This window comes from Panthera leo, chromosome A3, assembly GCF_018350215.1.
Source record: "Panthera leo isolate Ple1 chromosome A3, P.leo_Ple1_pat1.1, whole genome shotgun sequence".
NCBI classification, from domain to species: Eukaryota; Metazoa; Chordata; class Mammalia; order Carnivora; family Felidae; genus Panthera; species Panthera leo.
This window is the reverse complement of record NC_056681.1, coordinates 139,199,590-139,220,526: the sequence shown is the minus strand read 5'-3', so window position 1 is coordinate 139,220,526 and position 20,937 is coordinate 139,199,590. Positions and strand designations below refer to the sequence as shown.

Genomic DNA, 20,937 nt, shown 5'->3' with positions numbered 1-20,937 from the left:
CCTTCATTCCCAGACGGCATGACGATGGCTGCACAGAACCCACATGATTTTTCGGCGTTGTCGTGTAGAAGCTGTTTCACGTGGTTTATGGTGTGCGAGCGCCTCCATTCTCTCTTCTTCAGGTTTTTTGGTTTCTGTTTTTGGTTTTGAGAGAGGGAGAGCGAGAGAGCGAGCATGGGCAAGGAGCAGAGAGAGAGGGAGAGAGAGAACCCCAAAGAGGCTCTGAGCCGTCAGCCCAGAGCCCAGCTCGAGACTCCATCCCATGACCCGCGAGACCATGACCTGAGCCGAAATCAAGAGTCGGGAGCTTAACCAGCTGAGTCCCCAGGCGCCCCGTGCATTCTCTTAATCATTGGTAGGGTTATGTCACCAATAACTTATCTGTCAATTCAGTGGGTCGGGGCTGAGATCAAACTTGCCATCTTACTCAGAAAACCTGAAATACATTTTGTGTACAAGGGCTCGTTGAGATGTTCACAGACCGCAAGGCCTGCACTCAAAGCATACAGGTCGGTGGTTCACTTCTTGCGGAGCTGTGCCAGACATTTTTATCCCCCGGAAGGAAACGCCGTGTCCCGACTGGCCCTTGCACACGCCCCCAGCCCCCACCCCTGCATCCGCTAGTCTGTGCTCTGTGGATCTTCCCTGGGCCTTCTGTGGACACGGGGTCATGGTGTTATCCGTGGCTGATTGCTCTCTCTCACCAAGCAGTCAGGGTTCGGCCACGGCGCTCCGTGTGCCGGAACTCCATTTCTGTCGTTAATGTGATTCCACCTTCGGGGTAGGACACGTGTGTAGCCACACATCACCTGGTGGGCATTTGGGTTGTTTTGCCTGTTCTGAGGGACACTGCTGTGGACACTTGGGGACACGTTTTTGTGCGGATACGTGTTTGACTCTCTGGGTCTGTACGTGGGAGTGGATTTGGCGGCCGGTGTGGGCACTCCGTGTTTAATCACCGGGAGGAAGCACCAGGCTCTTCCGAAGGCACGTAGGGGTCCTCATGTGCCGAGCCTCACCAACACCGCTCCTTTCCACGTTCTGATGACAGCCAGCCTGGGGGTGTGCAGTGGCGTGAAACCTGTACTTTAAACCTATTTCTTGTCAAAAATGACACAGTTTGAGCATGAAAAGCCTAATGGAGAAAATAAAACATACCCATTACAGCACGGACAAAAAGCTACTCAGCATTTCAGGGTTTTTAGCCAAGGTGAAGATTCTTTAGCAGACATATCCGTTCCCCTAAATTATAAGAAGACAAAAACCCTAATTGTATGGCTTCCTTCTGTGCTTTGGGGTTGATTGTTGACCAAGACAAGTGAGTCCCCACAGGTCCAGCTGTGTCCTCCTGGTGGGTGGATTTGAGTTTTCCGGACACTTCTCTGTGATTAGGAGGACTGTCGCTCCCGCTCCTTCGGTCCATTCTCCGCTCCGCAGACATCAGTTACGTGCTGGTGAGCTCTCGTGTGATTTTCGTCCCCTGCCTGCCTGCACACGTCTGTGGGATTCGGTGGACACCCTCACTGCTTCACTTGACTTTAACACATTTCGTCATGGACTTTCTTCTAAGTACGCTCATGTCGCTTTCCTCCTCAACACGCATCCCCTCCGAGCCGGGCTGGCTGGCTCTCTCCTGTCATCCAGGTTACGGACATCCGCTCTCTCTCCGAAACCCCACAGCAACAGCAGCGTATCTTGACGGTATTGAATCTGCATTGTTTTTGGCCTACGATCCTCAGGTCTGTCGTTCTAAATAGAGCATCATTAAATTTCCCTTCAGGAATGTGCACTCTCGTTTGGAGAAACGTGTGTCTTCGCAAGTGTGAGGAGTTCTGCATCGGTGGTCAGACTCTTTCCTCATTTTGCTGCATTTCACAGGGTCCTGAAATACTGTGTCCTGCCTCTGATCTGCCGCTGGTCCCATTTCTTTTTTCCCTTGAACGGGAAGCTTCTTGTCTGTATGTGCTGCTGGTGGTTCTGAGGGCAGCGAGTGGAACACAACACGACAATCTACTAACCCTCCCCCCGTGGGGCTTCACCCTCGGTTTGGAGAATATGTAATGATACATAGTGACGTCAGTGCCTTTGCCAATGCCTTCCCCTCATGAGGTGTTCCTAGTAACAGACGTACTTAAACAGAACAGAAGCACGCACGTTTTATAATTAACCTGAAGAAAGACTTCTTTGAGTCATACTTGGCCAGTTTAGCAAACGTGTGTAGGGTTTATAAATGTTAATGAAAAAGCGATACCGTAAAGGCCCATCCCTGCATGAAGACTGCGTGACTTTCTCGCAAGCTGAGCACACACGCACGCCAAGATGTGCGAGAAGGACGTTAAAATAGCCTGAGCGTCTCCCGTGCAAGTGGGAAGCCATCACCCTGTCTTCCCATCTGCTTCCTACAACTCGCCTGGCCCGTCAGTGAGACTGACCTGTGTTCTCACTGAAATCCTGCCCTAAATCAGCAGGCGCTGGTCACGATGAAGAAAAGTAAGGTCCATCACCAAGGCCAGAAAGTGGTTTATCGATCCCTCCGCGTCAGGATGCTTTGCTGGGAGGTCTGCGTTCCTCCAGCATCTGGCCCACCAGGTAGCGGGGGGCAGGCCATCGGCCCCGCGGTCAGGCCATCAGGTAGGACGCCTCTCGGAGGGCTGTGGACAAGGGAGGAATTGGGGGTTAGGCATTGGCCAGGTGGGTGTGAGGGGACAGGCAGGGTGTCCGCATAGAGGCCCTTGGGCGACTGTGGGTGGAGAGTGGGAGAGCGTCGACGAGCCAGCAGGAGAGCAGAGGAGAAGCCAAGGGCCTGTGGCAGGTGGAGGGGAGGGGGCCTCCAGGAAGGCGCTGACGCCTTCCCAGCTCTCCGTCCACGTGTCTGGGGGAAGGAGGGAGGGGCCGCCACGTACGGTCACGTCCAGTCACACTGTCGCAGGAGCGATGCAGACAGATCAGGGCTCCCTTAGGTGGACGTCACATCTGCCGCTTAGGATGGAACCAGAGAAGTTGCCCCGTGTGAGATCGCGCTGCCCAGCCTGTGACGCACGGTGACCCTGTGAGCTTCGGTGATGGCTCTCCCCCCTGACGTTTTTGGCTTAAATGTACGAAGTGAAGTCCCATAAAAGAACACACTTCTGGGAAATGTGAAAGAAGAAGGAACGGTGGTTGGGTGAGAGATTTTAGCAGCATTTTTCGAACCTTCATACCAGGAGAACAAGCCGTGGAATTTATAGTGTGGGGGAATCCCCTGCACTTCGAGAGGTTTGAGCTCAGTACTGCTGAGAGTGGGCATCTTGCCTCCACGGAAGGGAGGACGGGGCTGTTGTAATTAGCGGAGTTAACACAGTAGCGGCCCAGGCACGTGGGAAGCGGCTTCATCCGACATCCACAGGCCCCTGAAGGTTTCACAGACGTGGTCACTCTCGGGCAGCACCTTCCCAAGAGTAAGTGAAGGAACAATAAGTTAGGTCCAGCAAGAACGTTCCGGCAAGAGAGAGTTCAGAACGGGTCCTGCTAAATCAGGTGGCGCTTTGCCGTGTTTGAGTCATCTCGTGTGCGTGTCGTCTCCGCGCTCCCGTGTTGGTCTGAGAGTGGACAGTGTCATTCTCCATCAGAGTGAATAAAGTTGTCGTCATTATGAACACACGCAGCGGCCACGAAGACCTAGTCTTGCGTAGAAGTGCAATAACGCACCCAAAGTCACATGACCGACAGCAGGTCACACAGGTGTCTTTCTACAGGGACGTGTTTAAGTTGCACACGTTCCTCGAGCCCCTGCTGCTCCAGCCGCAGAGTGAGAGCAGACGGTCCTGATGCCACGTGGCACCCACAGCTGGCCAGGGGACGCTCCTGGCTGTGGGCACGTCTCTAGTGAAGGATTCTGGGGAGCCCGTGTGCCCGCCCGCCCGCCAGGCGGGGCGCCAGGAGGTCGGACGGAGAGCGGGTCAGTGGGCGCTTTCCCTGTCCGGTGGGACTGGTGATGGTCGGGGTTGTCCTGCTCACCCGCAAAGGCTTGGCGACCCTGGTGCCTGCTTCTCAGCCACCTGCTGAGGCCAGGAGAGGAAGAGAACCACGGCTGGGTTCCCGGGTTCCCGGGTTCCCGGGTTCCGGAGCGTGGGTGTGGGGGCCAGCCCTGTGCAGACACCTCCGTGCAGCGCTCGGCCCCGGCGGCCACGTGTGACGGAGCCACGTCGGCTCCGGCCCCGGCAGCTGGCAGACGGGGTGCGTGTAGGCCGAGCGCGTCCAGACGCCCGACGGGTTTGCAGACGCCCTTACGGCTCCTGTTTGTGTACTTTCTAAGTCAAGCAGAGTTTTGAACGGGCTGTCTGTGGCGCAGCTGTTTGTGTGGACGGCAGCCTTGCGCGAGTGCGTCGGCGTGGTCGTGGGTGAGCGCGGCGGTGCCGGGAGTGCGGGTGGGCGGTACTGTCGCGCAGGCTAACCCGGCAGGACGCGGCTTCCTCCGCGCCGGCGTCACCTGGGGTGGGGGGAAGCGCAGGTTCTGTTTGGGTGGGAGGGTCTGTGGGCCAAGGGTCTGCGTTTCCAGGGAGCGTTCCGGACGCCGTTCCCCCTTGCTCTGAGCCCTTCCTCCCCGGACTCTCCCGTTAATAGAAGCATCTGGCAAGCTTCTAAAACCCTGAGGCTCAGACCGCACCCCACACAGATTCAGGCGTGGTCTCAGGGGAGACCGGTGCGGGCACTGGTGCTCTGTGGGCGCCCGGTCCTTCCCGAGCAGCCACGTTTAGTGGCCTGGAGCTGCCCCGGCACCACGGCGTCATCCTTCACACCTCGCTGGGCCTCCCTCTCGCGGGCCCATCCACGTGGCCCTGGCCTGAGGGTGCAGCGCCTGCCACCTCGCCAGTCATCCTCCTGCCTCCCCCGCCCTCCTTCCTGGCGCGCAGGGTGACCGCCCGGGGCCGCGCGGGTAGCGCCCCGCACGCGACCCCTGCCGCTCGACAGGACGGAAATGCCAGCCTGCTCGCACCTGAGGCCCGACCGCCGGGGCCCGGCTGGGGGCACCCGGTCGACCGCGATTTTCACGCACCGGGAGGCCCCCTCATTTATCCAGAGACGTCTTTCCGACTTCCCCCTTCTCCTCTGCGGACGAGGCCTGGCACGCCATCTTCTTTACTAAGATTCCCTCCTGACCGCTGCTTCCGTTTTCTGACTGCTTTGTCTGGTGTCAGAAGGAAGCCCCCCCTCGTCCCCGGGCTCCCGCGGAAGCAGAGGCCGCCCTGGAGGAGCCTGGCGCACGGGCCCTGCCTGGTACTTCCGAGGAAGTCGGTGTCCGTTTAATGATGGTTTTCAACATTTCCTACTCCAACAAATCTTCATCCAAGTGTTATCTGAATCTTTCTAAAGTGATGGTTTTCATTTAAATAGCTTTGGTTAAAGGGGCGCCTGGGTGGCTCAGTCGGTTGAGCGTCCGACTTCGGCTCAGGTCACGATCTCGCGGTCCGCGGGTTCCAGCCCCACGTCGGGCTCTGGGCCGATGGCTCAGAGCCTGGAGCCTGCTTCCGATTCTGTGTTTCCCTCTCTCTCTGCCCCTCCCCCGTTCATGCTCTGTCTCTCTCTGTCTCAAAAATAAATAAACGTTAAAAAGAAAATTTTTTTTTTAAATAAAAAAAAAATAGCTTTGGTTAAAGTAGAAAAGCCTTTCTAAAGGCAGAAAAAATTGCTTTAAGTAAAATACTGATAATACTTCAATATTTTGAAGAAAATCCTGGCCAGTTTTCTTTTAAAAACATATTTACTCAAATCCTGTAAAACTGTTCGGCAACGGTTATTCAAAACTTAGACTCCCCGTGTGTTAGGCCAGTCGCCGGAGCCCTGGTCAGATGGGAGGCAGATGTGCTGCCCTGTGTGCTCAGTGCAGGCGGGTCCCATGGGCTGGTGGGCGAGGGGCCGTGGTCCTGTTGTGGCGCTCACGCCCTTGGCCCGTTTCCGCTTTGCCCCCTCAGACCAGAACCGGCCTCGCCCTGCTGCACCACGAAGGGTCTGGAAGCCCCTGCGACGTCCGCCTGAAGCTGACGAGAGAGGTCCTCACGATTCAGAAACAGGACGTGGTCTGTGTCCGCGGGAGCAGCCACGGCGCACATGTAAGTGCTCTGCGCCGCCGCCGGGCGTCGCGTGGACGCGCTGGGAAGGCCTAACTGGGTGAGGCCGCTTTCCTGTTTCCTTCGGGCTGTTTGCTGAGGAAGAGCCCCTCCCCCATTAACTGTCCCCAGACATCAGGTTCCAGGTGGACCCCTTTACTGTCTCCCTGACTCCCGCCATTCCTTTGCTGATGGGTTTCCCTTAAGGACCTTTATGTGAAAATGGCCCCACGCACCACGGGATGGAACGTGACACAACCTCATTGGAAATGGAAGGACATAGTGTGAGAGGTCGTCTGCTGGCGGAAACCTCAGCCGGGAGGTCTCTGTCTAGAACCATGTGCAGCGGCCACTTTCTGGTGCCTGGCGTCAGCTCTGTCCCTGGCGTCTGGGGACATAAACAGGCGCTCCTGCCACTTTTGGCTTCAGTCTCTTACAAATGAACTTTTCTTAAGGCAAGAAACTTACTGATTAGAGGCAATAAAATGTCGAATAAAGATGAGGAAGAATAATTTTGGCTGGTTTTGTTTCAGTTTAACTCAAACAGGGCTACCCTATGTGGTATATTTAATATGCAGTATACTGTACATGATGTATTTTAATATGCGCTATACTGTGCGTGATACATTTAATACACAGCATACTGTATATGGTATACTTAATACACAGTATGCTGTAAATGATATTTTAATATATAGCATACTGTATGCAGTATGTTTAACATACAGTATACTGTACATGATATATTTAATATATAGTATGCTTCACAAGATATATTTAATATACAGTATACTGTATTAAGTGTGCTATATTAAAACTGTAGCCAATTTCCTGTTTTCCTTCTGCTGGACTCATAATTGGAAATATATAAATCTATGCATATACAATCTACGTCTCACTGCTCTGTCCTTTGAATGCACCCACCCAGGAGCTACAAAAACAGAGAGAGACCCAAGGAATCATGTAGCTGAAAATAAGTTTTTTCTGTGCATTTGTTAATACCCCAGGTCATTCCTTTTCCCCAGTCCAGGGAGGGCTGTTGGGAGAGTGCGGGCTCTTACGTTCACAATTGCCTGGGTCCTCATGACCTTTGATTGGAAATGAAGTAAACTGGCCATTTCTCTCAAATCGGCGTTTCCCGGGAGATGCAGATGCTGCCAATGTGATGTCTTCCCTGGGAGAGCCCGACGTGCCCCCGCACGGAAGCGATGCCGGGCTCCTGTGTGAGTCATACACACACGTGGCCCTGAGAACGGAAGTGCTCGTGCCTTCCACTGGAAGTGTCCCTCTGTGCCCCACCTTTCTCAGGCCACTGCCCCTGTTCCGGATGCTCCCTGCCATCCAGGACGGGTGAGGCGACTGTGATGGGGGTGGAGGACAGTTCCTTCCGCTGTTCCTCCCTTGAATCGAGGGTCGGGTTGGACGTTGGGGTCCACCTTCCTGCAGCCCAGGCACTAAGCCCTCATTCAACCTACTGTCCCCTTCTGTCCTCTACCTGTTCTGAGTACTTGGTGGCATGGGACTGGGGAGCAGAGGGTTAGCAAAGAGTTTGGAACTGCTTAAAAAATTATCCTTCTTCAGAGTGACTTTATAATCTGTAGAGAATCCCTGACAACTTATAATAAAAACATTCAGTGTTTCTGTGCTCAGTTGTCCAGGAAAAATAAATTACATTCTTTATTCATAATGTCAGATTCTTGGCCTAAGGTTAAGTCCTTGATGAAAGTGATCAGTTCCTTCCTAGGATAAATGAGTGTGTGTTCGGACCTGTCAGTTTATGTTGATAATTTCCAGTGATTCACTGAGGGCTGTGAACGGCCACAGTACAGACCTTAACTCGCCCGCTCTGGAGAGTGGGTGGGGGGCACACGGGGCTTGGGTCTGTGACCACTGTGTCTGCCGGCCGCACTTCCAGTGTTCTCTGTGGGTTCCCTGCTTCTCCTCCTACAAAATCGTGGATGTTCTGGTGAAGAAACACGTGTCCCTGTGCTGGATGGTTTGGGGGGCGGTTCCGGGGGAAACAGTCAGCAACCTGAGATCAGACTCCTGTATCCCAGCCACAGAGCAGATTGGGTGCAGCCCCATTAGTTTGCTGGAGGGCTGAAGCACTGCATTCTTCAGTTGGTTATAAAAATAACAGCTGTCTTGCCTGAGAATACATCGTGTGTCTGGAGACCGAGAAGACTATTTTTAACAAAAGTCACAGCTGATTTTGGAATGGGATCCAGAACACCTCTGGGGGAGCTCTCACCGCGCCTGTGGAACTGCACGTTTCCAAGGAGGCCGCACCTGGCCGAGGACGATTATTCCCTTGAAGCTTATTCCGAAGGGCAGGAGTGGAAGGTCTAGTCAGTCCACGGTGCGTCAACAGAAGAAACAAGTCGGGGTTTTACACGTCGCCGAACTCCGAGCCTCTGTGGCCAGGACGTGACACTTACGTGTCAGATTCGGTGCGACACCTATTTACTGGGCACACAGTATAGATACTAAATTCCAGCAGAAACTAGCTTATCAGTAGGACCACAAGACTTAAAACTACCATTAAACGTCATTGCTGTCGTGTGTGACTCCGCCCCCGGGGGCCGGGACCGTCCTGGACACGTCACGTACCTGACGTCACGTACCTGCCGTGGGTGACTCCGCCCCGGGGGCCGGGACCGCCCTGAACACCTGAAGTCAGGGTCGTTCTGCAGCCGCACGTGCAGCAGGCCCATGGAGTTCTCGTCCTCGACGTCCGTTTTCTTCCCAGGAAATGGTGCTGGTGACCGTTGCCGCCTTTCACGCTCTGACCTTGGGGCGAAGTGCGCGTGCCGCGTGCTTGGTGATCCAGCCGCGCGGTGGCGGGAACCGGCTCCCCCGACCCCGCAGGCGGACTCTGCGGGGGCTCCCCGCCTCCGGCCGCACTTTCTGGATTGCGCGCGTCCGAGACACGGGAACGGGTGGACGTGACCCTGCCGAAGCAATCGCTGCAATGTCAGTTCACGATGGGTGTTATTTTTATCACAAAAGATGGAGGACAGGACTGCACTGACTCTTCCATAAAACCAGAGGATTTTTTAAATCTGCCGGTTCAACACTGGAGTTTAAAACCAGAAAATTCTTGTTTCATTCATATTTCTTCCCGTTGAGATCAACGTGGCGTTTTGCAAATTTCAAATCCTGGGATTTTCCCATTATCTCCTAAGGAGAGGGAGTGCTTATAGCGTGAGAGACCTAGCTTTTTCTCGTGTTTCAGGGTTTTGTGTACATCGTTTTATTTTACAGTCATCCCTGTACACGTGACACGTTGCATTTCTCTACTTGTAAGTTTATGCTTGTGGCTTAAATTAATGTGGTTGGGAAGCTCTGCATGAAGAGAACATTTTAATAAATTTATATCGTATTCGCTACCTTGAGTCCCGGCGAATTTGCGGCTGGCACGTACTTCAGTGGATTCTGTGTCCTCGTGTTACTATTTGGGACGCTAAGATTCAGAGCGACCGAGCTCAGCTCCTGGAGTTAGTCACGGGGCCGGGGCAGTGTCTCAGCTGCTCCTCTGTGAGGGTGTGACCCGGGGACCCTCTCGCACACGGATCCCGGGTTCTGGGGGGGGCTGCCAAGCTGGCGTGACGGAGGCTCCCGGCCCCTGGGGCTGGCGTCGGCCCACCTGCCACGACCTGGCTGCATCTGCATGAGACCTCAGGAGGCAGTCCCGGGGCCCAGAGGTCAGAGGACAGCTGACTTTCTCCCCTGCTTGGAGCAGGAGTGCTGGAAAGTCACGTCCTTCATGAGTGAACTTGAAACCACTGTAAGCAACAGACGGCAGAAATAAAACAGACGTTGACCTTCGGGGACCTTCGGCTCGGCAACAACCAGGTTTGTAGCACGCCTCTGGCACAGGAGGCTACGGAGGTGGCACAAGGACAAGACACGAAAAGTGACCCAGCAGACCTGAGTAGAGGGGCTGTCTTGAGATAAAGATGAAAACACACCCGGCATCGGAATATCTGTGCACCAGCTGAACAATGTATTAGATGCAAAACTCAGGCTGTGAGACCGAAAGACGTCACAGGAGTGGGGGGAGCTGGGCGTGAGGAGTGGGTAGTGAACTTGTTAAAGTCATTTTCAAAAAGTAAGTTTATTTCTCACGTAACAAGTGCCGTGAGGAATAGCAACAAACTGATTTTTAGTTTGGAATAAAGAATTAAACTTGTATTAAACTCCGCAAGACGGATGAATTTGTTATCATGACGCCTGCCAAAGTCCTGGCTATGTCTGATAAATTCTATACTCAATGCCCACAATTCTATCATTGCTCGTTTGTGATAAAATAAATGCATTATTACTGCTTTTATCCACCTACATTTATATCCTTTCTGTGGTTCCCTTTTGCTTTCAATTCTCTGGGTCCATAAATCTGCAGTGGGTAAATGTCAAAACATAGTTTGGAATTAGTGATAAAGCAGAATATTTTCTTAAGGTCCTTATCTCTTATGTTTGTGAAAAGCACAGCTGGCTTCGGTTGGAAAAGAGTTTATTGAAGAGTTACCTTAGATTTCCAAACTTGGTCCTCCCAAGTCTCTTCACATCTGAATGAATTCGTAATTCATTGCTCTGGGAAGTGAGCGCACCCCAACCCTGAAGAGAAGGGGAGAACGTGGCTCGATGGATGAGGTACTGGCCCCACGGTTGTGCACTGAGCGAGCTTGTCAGAGAGGACCGCTTTGGTTGAATTAGAAGGTGCCTTTTGAGAGCACTAGTTTCCATCTGCACATCTGCTGAGAGAAGGGCTTTCGAAACTTGTGTCTGTGGCCTGGCTGTGAGTTCGTGAAGCATCAGGACACAGGAGGGGCCTCAGCTGGGTTGCTGTGTGGACGTTTTCAGCTAAAAGCTGTACAAGTTGTGTTTCCTATTCGTTTTAACCATCCACTAACTTTTACAAATCTTGTTTTGAAAAACAAAATCGTTAAATATGACAATGCTACAATCGTGTTAGAACCTAGGTAGTTATATGACCTTCAATTGTGAGAACACAGGTTGGCAGAACCTTCTCCCGGCTTTGAATGCGAGATTCTTACAAGCTCCAGCGAGGGAGTTTAGAAGAGCAGAAAGAAGAGGTTTTTCATGACGAGACTTGACATCCTGATGTTTCTGTGACACTTGCTGGTTTCCCATAATTCTCTCCGCTGGCTGTCTTCGTGGGCCCAGGCTGCCCATGCAGAACCACGCAGATGGTCAGGTGCCCTCTTTTAGTTTGGAAAACTGTGCCCTCCACAGGCTTTCCTCTGAGCACATGCAGAGAGGGCTCTGGGGTCCCCCTCTTCCTGCTCCTGTGGGGACAGCAGTCCCATGGTCTGGGGCCCAGCCTGTGACCCCTCCAACCTCACTCTACCTCCAAATGTAGTCACACAGGGACCGGACTTCCACGTAGGGACTTGAGGGGAACAGTTCAGTCCACAGCAACTTTCTGTGTGGGACACACAGTGTCATCCTTGCTTTCCAGACGCAGAAACTCAATTTCTCACAGGGTTAAGTGACCAGGGTGCATTTGCTCCAAAAGGAAATTTTAGCAGATTGCATAGAGCACTTGAATAAATAGTGTTCTGGATTAATAACAGATAACAGTCACTTCAAGTTCTCCTGAACAAATGGTAAAGGGGCTCATTGCATAAATTTTTTCTGCTTTCACCTGTTGGGACTATTAGTCCAGATTTTTGGTGTGCATTAACCTGTTTTGTCTCAGGTGATCATTTTCTGAAGTTTTATTTGAAGTTTCCTCCTGAGATCGGTATGTGAATAAAATGACTGATTTACAGTGTCATTTGGCAAAGTCTGTCGCAACAGAAACACACTTGGCACTTTTCCAAACATATTTTCTCTAAAATATATCCATCCGCTTGCTCTCCGTGAGGTTCAAATGGTCGCATTAATGGCGAAAGTTGGAAAACACGATTGAATGTTTGACAAATTCCGTGCGGTGGAGATTGCTGGCTGGTGTGGAACCACATGACCCTATTTTCTGGGCTTTGGTTAGAATATTCCCTGCAGAGGCACGTTGGGTGTCGCCACACATGCGGCAGGGACTCAGGCTGAATGATGAGGCAGCCGGTAACTGTCCCCTCCGCCTTTCCCGCTGAGTCGCTAGCTGACTCCAGACTTTGCGGACAGAAGACCCCCACGCACTGTGGGATTTACGTCCCAAGTGTGTCTGCCCTTGGCAGGGATGAGACGTGCTTCCAGCGTTCAGCTAAGTACTTGGAAAGGCCCGGAAGGAGCCCCCGCGAATCTGTCAACGGGCGTGAGCTGGGCCTGCTCTTCACCGTCACCCCCTCGCGGGCAGTGCGGGACATGGAGACAGTGTGATCCATTACCCTGAAGCCAGCGTCCCCGACCCGCGGCTCTCTCTCTGCGTGTGATGATACAAACGGCCACCAGCTGAAGATGCTGCAGCCACAGGACACTCAGAACACAGTGTTGCCGTTAATATCCACACGGGTAGCGGATTCCCATGCATGCGCTAAAGGAGGTACGTTGGCTCTGGTTTCTTATGATGAATTCACTCCTGAGAATGGAGTCACTCTTGGATTTTACACGTTGTGCAAGAGACACGTTGTAAACACTGGCTTCCCCCTCGGCCCTGCAGTCCCTGTGGCCCATTGCTGGCGGCTGGCATGCTCGGCTTGGGCAGGAGCCCACATGGCCCCCCCGATGGCCTGTTCCTGCTCATGGTGCTCTGCGAGCACACTCCTGATGGCCTGTCCCCGCTCACGGCTCTCCACGGCCCCCTGACGGCCTGTCCTTGCTCACGGCGCTCTGCGAGCACACTCCTGATGGCCTGTCCCTGCTCACGGCTCTCCACGGCCCCCTGACGGCCTGTCCCTGCTCACGGCGCTCCGCGAGCACACTCCTGATGGCCTGTCCCCGCTCACGGCGCTCCGCGAGCACACTCCTGATGGCCTGTCCCTGCTCACGGCTCTCCACGGCCCCCTGACGGCCTGTCCCTGCTCACGGCGCTCCGCGAGCACACTCCTGATGGCCTGTCCCCGCTCACGGCGCTCCGCGAGCACACTCCTGATGGCCTGTCCCTGCTCACGGCTCTCCACGGCCCCCTGACGGCCTGTCCCTGCTCACAGCGCTCCGCGAGCACACTCCTGATGGCCTGTCCCCGCTCACGGCGCTCCGCGAGCACACTCCTGATGGCCTGTCCCTGCTCACAGCTCTCCACGGCCCCCTGACGGCCTGTCCCTGCTCACAGCGCTCCGCGAGCACACTCCTGATGGCCTGTCCCTGCTCACGGCTCTCCACGGCCCCCTGATGGCCTGTCCCTGCTCACGGCGCTCTGCAAGCACCGTTTGGTCTGAAAGCATCTATGCTTCCGCTTCCAGAGCAGAGAACATGGGTCATTGCCGTTGTTCCCACGGGATCTTTCTGAGCCACAGATGCGCCTGGCCCTCCCCTTCCTCCCACCCCAGGCCCCTGTCTTCCACCCTCAGATCTGGTGCAGTTGGTTAACGATTGGTCAGTTTAGACCAAGCAGAACAGGAGCTGGGGATTGAACGTGTATGAGGTTTGGAGGCCTCGCTGGTTCCGGGCACCGCTGCACTTCCAGCTCGTTGCCACCCCTGGCGCCTTCACGCGTGGTTGGGCCCCATGGGCCAAGGACCGGGAGGTGGTGATCATTCAGGGGTCAGCTCTGACTACCTGAGAACGGGCCTGGGCCTGAAGGCGGTTGTGCCAGGTGGAGAGGCAGCAGGGGAGGGAGCCAGGCTGGGGACTGGTGGCAAGAACGGATTCGAAGGCGGGTTGAGATCGGGAGAGCACGACCATTTCCTGGGGCCTGTGATCCTTGAGAAAGATCCGGAAGATCGGCCAGCTTGCAGGAATTCACCTTGGGTTTAAATAACGGCTGTAATAGGGCCTGGATCTTGTGTGTCTGTTTTTAATCCAGGTCTCTGCTCCTCAAGGTAACACTACAGACAGGAAGTGAACGTGTGTCACTCTGCAGGTGTATTTTAAAGAGTTACTTAACTTTAAATGAACGTATGTCTGCATTTTGCATTCACTCTCTGATCATGCATTTTAACCTAAACTTGCTTTGTTTTCTAAAATTTTTTAAAGCACAGAACCGTTACGCTGCGCAGACAGCCCGTTGGTGGCTTGGGCCTGAGCGTAAAGGTAGGAACGCATTCCTCCCACGCGACCTTCTTTCTGAGCGCGTGTCTGTGCTGATCGTGACGGAACCTTCTCTCTGCCTGTCTTCCAGGGAGGCGCCGAGCACAGGGTCCCTGTCGTCATATCAAAGATATTCAGAGGCCATGCAGGTAACGCGGCCAGGACATGTATGCCCACGGCAGTTTGTGAGATAATGTGTTACTGGAAACGATAAAAATAAGCACCTGTTTGTGTGCTGGGTCGTTTGGCGGCCGTTTTGTTTTGTTGTTGCCCCTACGTTACCCCTGACACGGCTCTGCCTTTTTCATGTCTTCTGAGGCCGCAAGCCCTTAAGAGAGATACTGCTTCCCCTGTGGCCATCAGGGCAGCCTCTGGAGACACGTTCAGGGCCAGACCACAGGGTCTTCTTAGCAGTGTGATGCCCGAGGACACATGGTCCTGGCGTCGGCAGTCATGATGCTCATGGAGGTCTGTGACAAAAATCGCGTCCCGCCCCCTGGGAGCGGCTTGGTGGGGAGGCTGGGATGGCCGTCGGGGACGCGGTTGGACGGTGTCAGGCTTGGGGGGGGGGGCGATGGTCGCCCCGCAGCTGCCGCTGACTCAGGTCACCGGGAGCGGGAGGGGGAGTGGATGTGCGGTTTGTGGCCGCACCATCCAGTGCTGAGTGGTGGGAGATGGTTGTAGTACAGTCACGTAGTTAGATGGCAGGGACCAGTCCGGTGTCCCAGCAGGCCCTCCGTGCGGCCGCCTCCACTCTGCCTGTGGGTGCTGGTCCCCCTGAGGCTCAGGGGCCGTTTGTCCCCCTGCTGGAGGAGGAGGGGAGGCAGCAACCCGTGTGGGGGAAGGGGTCCGAGGCGGTGAAAACAGAGCAGGGGTGAGTCACCCACGCAGACTGGGCTCTTGAACAGTGGAAACGTGTGCCCTCCTTCTCCCCGACCGCAGCCCCAGCCCCGTGTCAGAGCACATGGCAGCCCTGTGGTTGCGGGAGAGGCGGCCTCGGCCTGGGACCCCACCACCGCGTGCTCCGCAGGTGTGTGTGCGCAGGGGCTGTGGCGTGGACCTGTGGCTGGAGTCCCGTGTCTACATGGAATGTGAATTCCCCACAACAACCTTGACTCATTCGTGCAGAGAAGAGTGATTTTAACCACACATTTGCATCTGCAAAAAGACCATTTCCGCCCGAAGGACATTGAGTCATCGGCTCGACAACACACGTTTCTCCCCTTGTTGAGCGAGGTTACAACAGGTGGGTAGTGTTTCATCAGGACCGAGGCTGAGACTCAGGGCCTCCGAGGAGACCAGCTTGTGAATTGCGGCCAGTGCGTGGCTCTCCTTGCATACGCCTTCCTAACACGAGAGGATTTTGGTTCTGTAGGAAGTGTGGTTTTGATGAAATCTGTAGGTAGCAGGAGAGCTGCACTGGTCTGTGCATCACGTGGGTCACTCTTGTTGACGTTTTCAAAGATGTCAAAACCGTCGTCCCTCCAGACTGGAGCGTTCCTGTTGTACTTCCGGTGATACCGTGGAGCCTAGATGCTTCCAGAACCTAGTGCGTCTGTGCAAGGGACTGTCCCTACCTGGACTGGGCCATCTGTCTGGTTCCTTCTGTGCCATGTGGCACACGGGGTGGGCTGATTGGTGACGGAAGGAGGACAGCTCGGTGTGTTTCTGTGATGTTGCAAACGTCTTTTCTACTAGTGTAGGTTTTCATTTGTGGATATGAGTGTGTCAGAGGAGAGGAAGGAGGATTAACCAGCAGATAAAAATCAGAAAAAGCTTTTATGCTTCGATTAGAGGGAAAACCTCCATTCTCTGTGGAGGGACAAACAGGTGAAGGCCATGTGCAGAGAGCGCCACCGTGAATCGAGGCTGTAGTTTTGAGAAAGGTGGCCGGTCACCCCAGTCCTCCTGTCTCTGAGCCGGGGCCCCCGAGGCAGCTGGGCCAGTAGATTCCCCCACTTCCTACTGGTCCTGCAGCCAGAATGTGTGGGTGCCTCCTGAGCAGAGTCCCTGCAGGGGTCAAAGAAGCTTCCTGTCTTCTCAGGCTGCCTCCATCCCGGCATCGGTGGCCGGTGAGCTGAGAGCCAGGGCCCTGTCCCCATCCACTGGGTCACCTGTCCCTGCACTCCATCAGTGCGGTCCTGCCTCAGTCGGCCTCAGTAGCTCAGGCCTCTTCTCAGACACGAAGACGGTTGCCCCCACCCTACTGCTGTCGGCCTGTGTTCCAGACCTGTTGCTTCCCTTTTCACCGAGTGCATATCCCACACCCTGAGCTCTTTGTAAAGTCTGCATAAATGTTCAACCGACTGTGAGCTTTTAGAGACCCAGGCTCGGCATAACGCCACTCACCTCAGAGTATGGCACAGGATCATTGTTTTACGGGCAGGGACGCCCTTGGCTGCTGGAAATCTGTGCCCAGCTGTCGTGTGCCTCTGGTGTCGGGTGAAAGTGTGGGGCCCCGTGTGCTGGAGCCCCGGGTCCAGGCGACCTGGAGACACACATGGCAGCCAGCACACCCGTGAACTGGTTCCCAGTCCAGCAGTCAAGTCAGGATTGGCTCCTGGAGACGGGAGACTCCAGGTGAGTGGTGGGAAGGGGGACACTGACTGGCCCTGGTGAGAAGGCCGCACCCCCACATGGCCTGGGTACCTCCCTGATGTGGCAGGTGTCACTTGCCCACAAGGAAGGCCTAGATGTTGAGGGATCGTCTGCAGCCTCGGTCCCACTGGGAACGTGATGTGCACCTGGCTCCACATTCAGGAGCGAGGCGGCTATAAACTGTAAGGTCAAAGGGGAATGTCAGCTCAGGCTGTCGTTCATCTGTGCATTTGTGCAGCCACGTTCAACAAATCACGTCTTTGGAAGAGTCTCTGTTCTGGGCATTCAGCGGTGATGAGCCCGCCATCACATCAAAATCGTCAGGCAACAAGATACGTAAGGTATGTTCAGGCCGCGAACATAGGTTCCGCTGTGTAGGAAACTAGGCCGTGTGATGACGGACGTGAGGGAGGGTTTTGTGCGACGTGGTCTGGGAAAGTCCTCCTGCGGGTGATGTTCAGCAGATATTGGCAAGAAACGGAAGAGTGTGGCCCGGGTCGCCTCGGCGGGAGCGTGGTGCACGTGGAGAGGAGGAGGCATGGTGGTCGTCAGGCCGGAAGAGGCGGAGACACGGTCGTCGTCACGCCGGAAGAGGTGGAGACACAGGCGTCGTTTTGCTGGAAGAGGCGGAGACACGCCGGAAGAGGCAGGTGGCCGGGTGTTCGGGGCCTGAAGTCCAAGGATGGAGCTCGGGTTGTATTTACCAGCGAGAAGGTGGTTTGCGGACTTTCCAAACGCAGCATTATAACGTCTGTTCACGTTAAAGAGCCACCACCCGGCTGCTGCGGGAAGTGAGCAAGAGGGACCGCGCTCTTGGACGTCTTGGTGAACGTGGGGGCAGCCGCCAGCCTCTCAGGTGCTTTGAAGGGGAGCCCAGCCGCGATTTTACAGAGACACCCCGGGGACTCCTGCTGGAGTCTCTGTGTCTTTAGCTTCAGCAGCATCTGACGGCATTTGGTAACATGACACAGCGGACACGGGGATCAGCAGATGCTGGAAATGCGGGTGGGGGTGGGGATCCACGCCCCGTGGCAGGTGCATGCTTAAGGGTGCTCGGAACGGGTCGGGGAATTAGAGCAAAAGAAGCATTTGAATTAGGGTGATTTTCTAAGAACTTAGCCTCCATGGGGAGGAGCGGCTGCCTGAGCACCTGGGGTGTGAAAGGAGGGGGCCTGAGAGGGGTCCGGAGGCTGAGGGGCCGGGTTACCCTCTGGCTCCTTTAATTCTTCAGGAAGAGCTTTCCCACCTCCTGCGAGCGCATGAAGTCCCTCTGGGGCGCAGGACGCACCCAGAGGCTCTCCCCGCACACCCCGGTGCCCAGGCCTCCTGGGAGGGACCCCGGCAGACCGCGGTGCCCCGCGGCCTCCAGCCAGGCTGAGGCTCTGAGCTCAGAGGCCCGGTGAGTCCGTGATGTCTGCTCACATCATGAGGAAAAGGTACAAGTGTTTATTTTGCTTGGGGATATTTATTAATACTATACACCTAGTAAGTAAAGTCTTAAAAGTATCTTTCCTTGGACATTTAACATTCCTTCAATTCCTGAAGCCCTTCAAGTTATTATTAGAAATTTCTGTTTGGTAACTTCAAACCTCGTGAACAGGGGCAGCTCACTTGGCTTGTAAGATCACAGGCTCTCGCTCACTCTCGGGGACCTGCTGCTACACTGAGCTCCCCCTCGCTTCTGGGGGCAGTGAAGACACACCTACTTCCTGCCCTCCTGGAGTGTGCCTCATGCTGGGGAAGCCAGGTCACCCACAGGGACACAGATAAATAATGGCAGGAGCGGATCGTACTGCAAAGAAAAATATGAATTTTACTTAATGCTTTCCGTGTCTGGGCATCCAGCACCCTATCAGAGAGGGACTCTCGTGACCACCGTCGTGGTGCAGTGAGAACGCTGAGGCACAAGTACGCTAAAGAGACTGTCCAGAGACACACGGCTGGCAAACGGAAAAGCCAGGGTGTGGCCCACGTGGTGAGTCTCTGAGGTCGTCGTGAGAAATTGCCCTGAAAATCCGTGGATTCACATCCAGGTAGGGGTGTCTTTGGCTGTGAAATAGCCTAAATGTCCAGTGGCCTGAAGGGATAGGGTCTGCTTTTCTGACTCCACAAGAAGCCAGCGGTCCAGGCCCCGGCATCTCCCTGTCCTTCCACGGAGTCGTCCCTACCAGCGTGGGCTTCGCCTCGTTACCTGTTCCACGTTTACAGAATGGCTGCCTTTCGAGGCAGTAACCCTCTTTCCAGGTGGGGCAGAAGAGAGTTGGCGAAGGCCACCTCCGGGAAGGGCCGTCTTTTCCCGCAAGAAGAATGCTTTCCGGCATCGTCCCCCCCCACTGACTGGGACTGCAGCCAAGTCGCCCTCGGAAAGGCCGAGGGAATGGGCTCGCGGCATGTCTTTCGGTCAGCTCTCTTCAGCCCGAGTTCAGGGGCGCGCAGGGCCTCCTCTCGCCGGGAGGAGACGCCGGGCTCTCCGAAGCAGTGTGAGCACGTGCACCTGTCGTGGGGGAGGGGACTCGGGGCTGCGCAAGTATGGGGGGGGGGGCGCTTGCATTTTGTCAACAACGGTGCCTTCGGCAGCTTCCTTTCCTTGGACACAAAGGGCCTCGTGTGTACATTAGCTCTGCTCTTTCAAACCTTGATGAATCCTTTTGGGCCACACCATTGGGCTCTTTTCCTTGGACCCTTTCCAGCTATATCCCACTTTCTCGTGCTGCTTTTCTTGTGTTCTTCTGCTGCTGAAGCTCGTAGCTGGCTTCCAGCCTGTGTGCTTGCGTCTGCGCCAAGAGTGGAATCCGTAGCTGCCGAGGAGCCCTTTCCCGCTGGCGGATGAGGTCTGGGGGGCAGGGATGTTCGAGGAAGTGGAGACAAGGAGAGCAGGTACGGCAGCTGTCGGGCCTCTTAACGGTGAGCTAGAAAACACTTCCTTCTAGAGGCTCCGGATTCGCACGGAAATGTTCCCTAATTTACTGTATTATGTTTCACACACAAATTTCCTAAAATACGTGGCTTTAACTACAACTGTGACTTATGACTCCGTTTGTTAATAATTAACAAGCCATAAGTGGTTACCAACTGGAAAAAAAAATCTTAGAAATAATGTAGTAGGGTTTTCCTTCCTTAAGTGACAAAACGCCAGCATTTCATAGCAGTTAAACTTCTGGTTAGTGATGACTAACTAGCGAGTACGTGTTCCTTAAGCCTCTTGTGATTTCAGTGTCTGAAACTGATGCTGCATTTACCTTGGGAAGAAACGTCTCAAAAAGAAAGCGCCCATACACTTGTGGCCTTTTATTTACTTATTATTTAATGATCACACAGAGGAATACAGGGGTCAATGGAAATAGTGAAGAACCCTAGACCCAGGACACTAGGGTCCAGTGCCGCCCTTCTGCAGATCCGCGTATGCCCCTCCCCTCTGTCCGGTCCTCCTGCCCTCTCCTTACAACTTTCTGCATTTCCTAAGTGCATCCTGGGTGCTGGTTCCTTTCCAGACCCCGAGACGTGGAGGTGTGGAGCACAGGACCTCAGCCTGCAGGAAAACTAGATCGGTACTTGAGTACATACATGGAAGTTGCACTGTTTGTGTGCGTACACGCGTGTGCATATGTGAGCCTGTTCTGTGTAGAGTTACGGATACGTGCGCGTGCGCGTGCCCAGAACGCGGCCGTAACCAACAAGAGATCAAGCTTCGTAAGCTGAAGGTAACTACCTCGGAAGGTGTGGTGTAGAGCGGATTCGCGGTTGCCTGTTACCACTCAGGGTCAGCTGTGCTCGGCCCCGTCTGAAGGACGTGAGCAAACCGCACGACTCTGGGGCTCCGTGGGTGGTGGGCGTAGGATGCCCTTCGAGGAGAGCTGGCCCCGGAGACTCGGAGGTAACCTGAGGAGGTCATTCGTCCTGGTTGGGCTTTGCTCTCCTTGCTGTGAAGTGATCAGCGTGGCGTTCTGGCCGGGCACCGGAAGTCGGGCCTCCGCAGCGGGTGCGCTAAGATTTCACAGGAGAGGCGGGGCAGCTGGACCAGCCGGGTCCCCGGGTTACCCCAGAGGCCGCCAGGGGCACCACAGACCCTCTGTCGGTGGGCGCGGTGAGGGGCGTTCACTCT

General features: G+C 54.8%; 1 protein-coding gene across 2 annotated transcripts in view; it reads left to right on the top strand.

Moving 5' to 3' along the window:
• Positions 1-20,937, top strand: part of SNTG2 (syntrophin gamma 2) — a 179,802-nt gene that overhangs the window by 42,196 nt on the left and 116,669 nt on the right. The window contains exons 2-4 of one of the 2 annotated variants that reach the window (XM_042933789.1): positions 5,952-6,089; positions 14,184-14,240; positions 14,329-14,386. In XM_042933789.1, coding sequence (XP_042789723.1) covers positions 5,952-6,089; positions 14,184-14,240; positions 14,329-14,386 — 253 coding nt within the window. Of the gene's footprint in view, positions 1-5,625; positions 6,090-14,183; positions 14,241-14,328; positions 14,387-20,937 lie in introns of those variants that run through there. The other variant, XM_042933790.1, reaches the window with a different exon arrangement.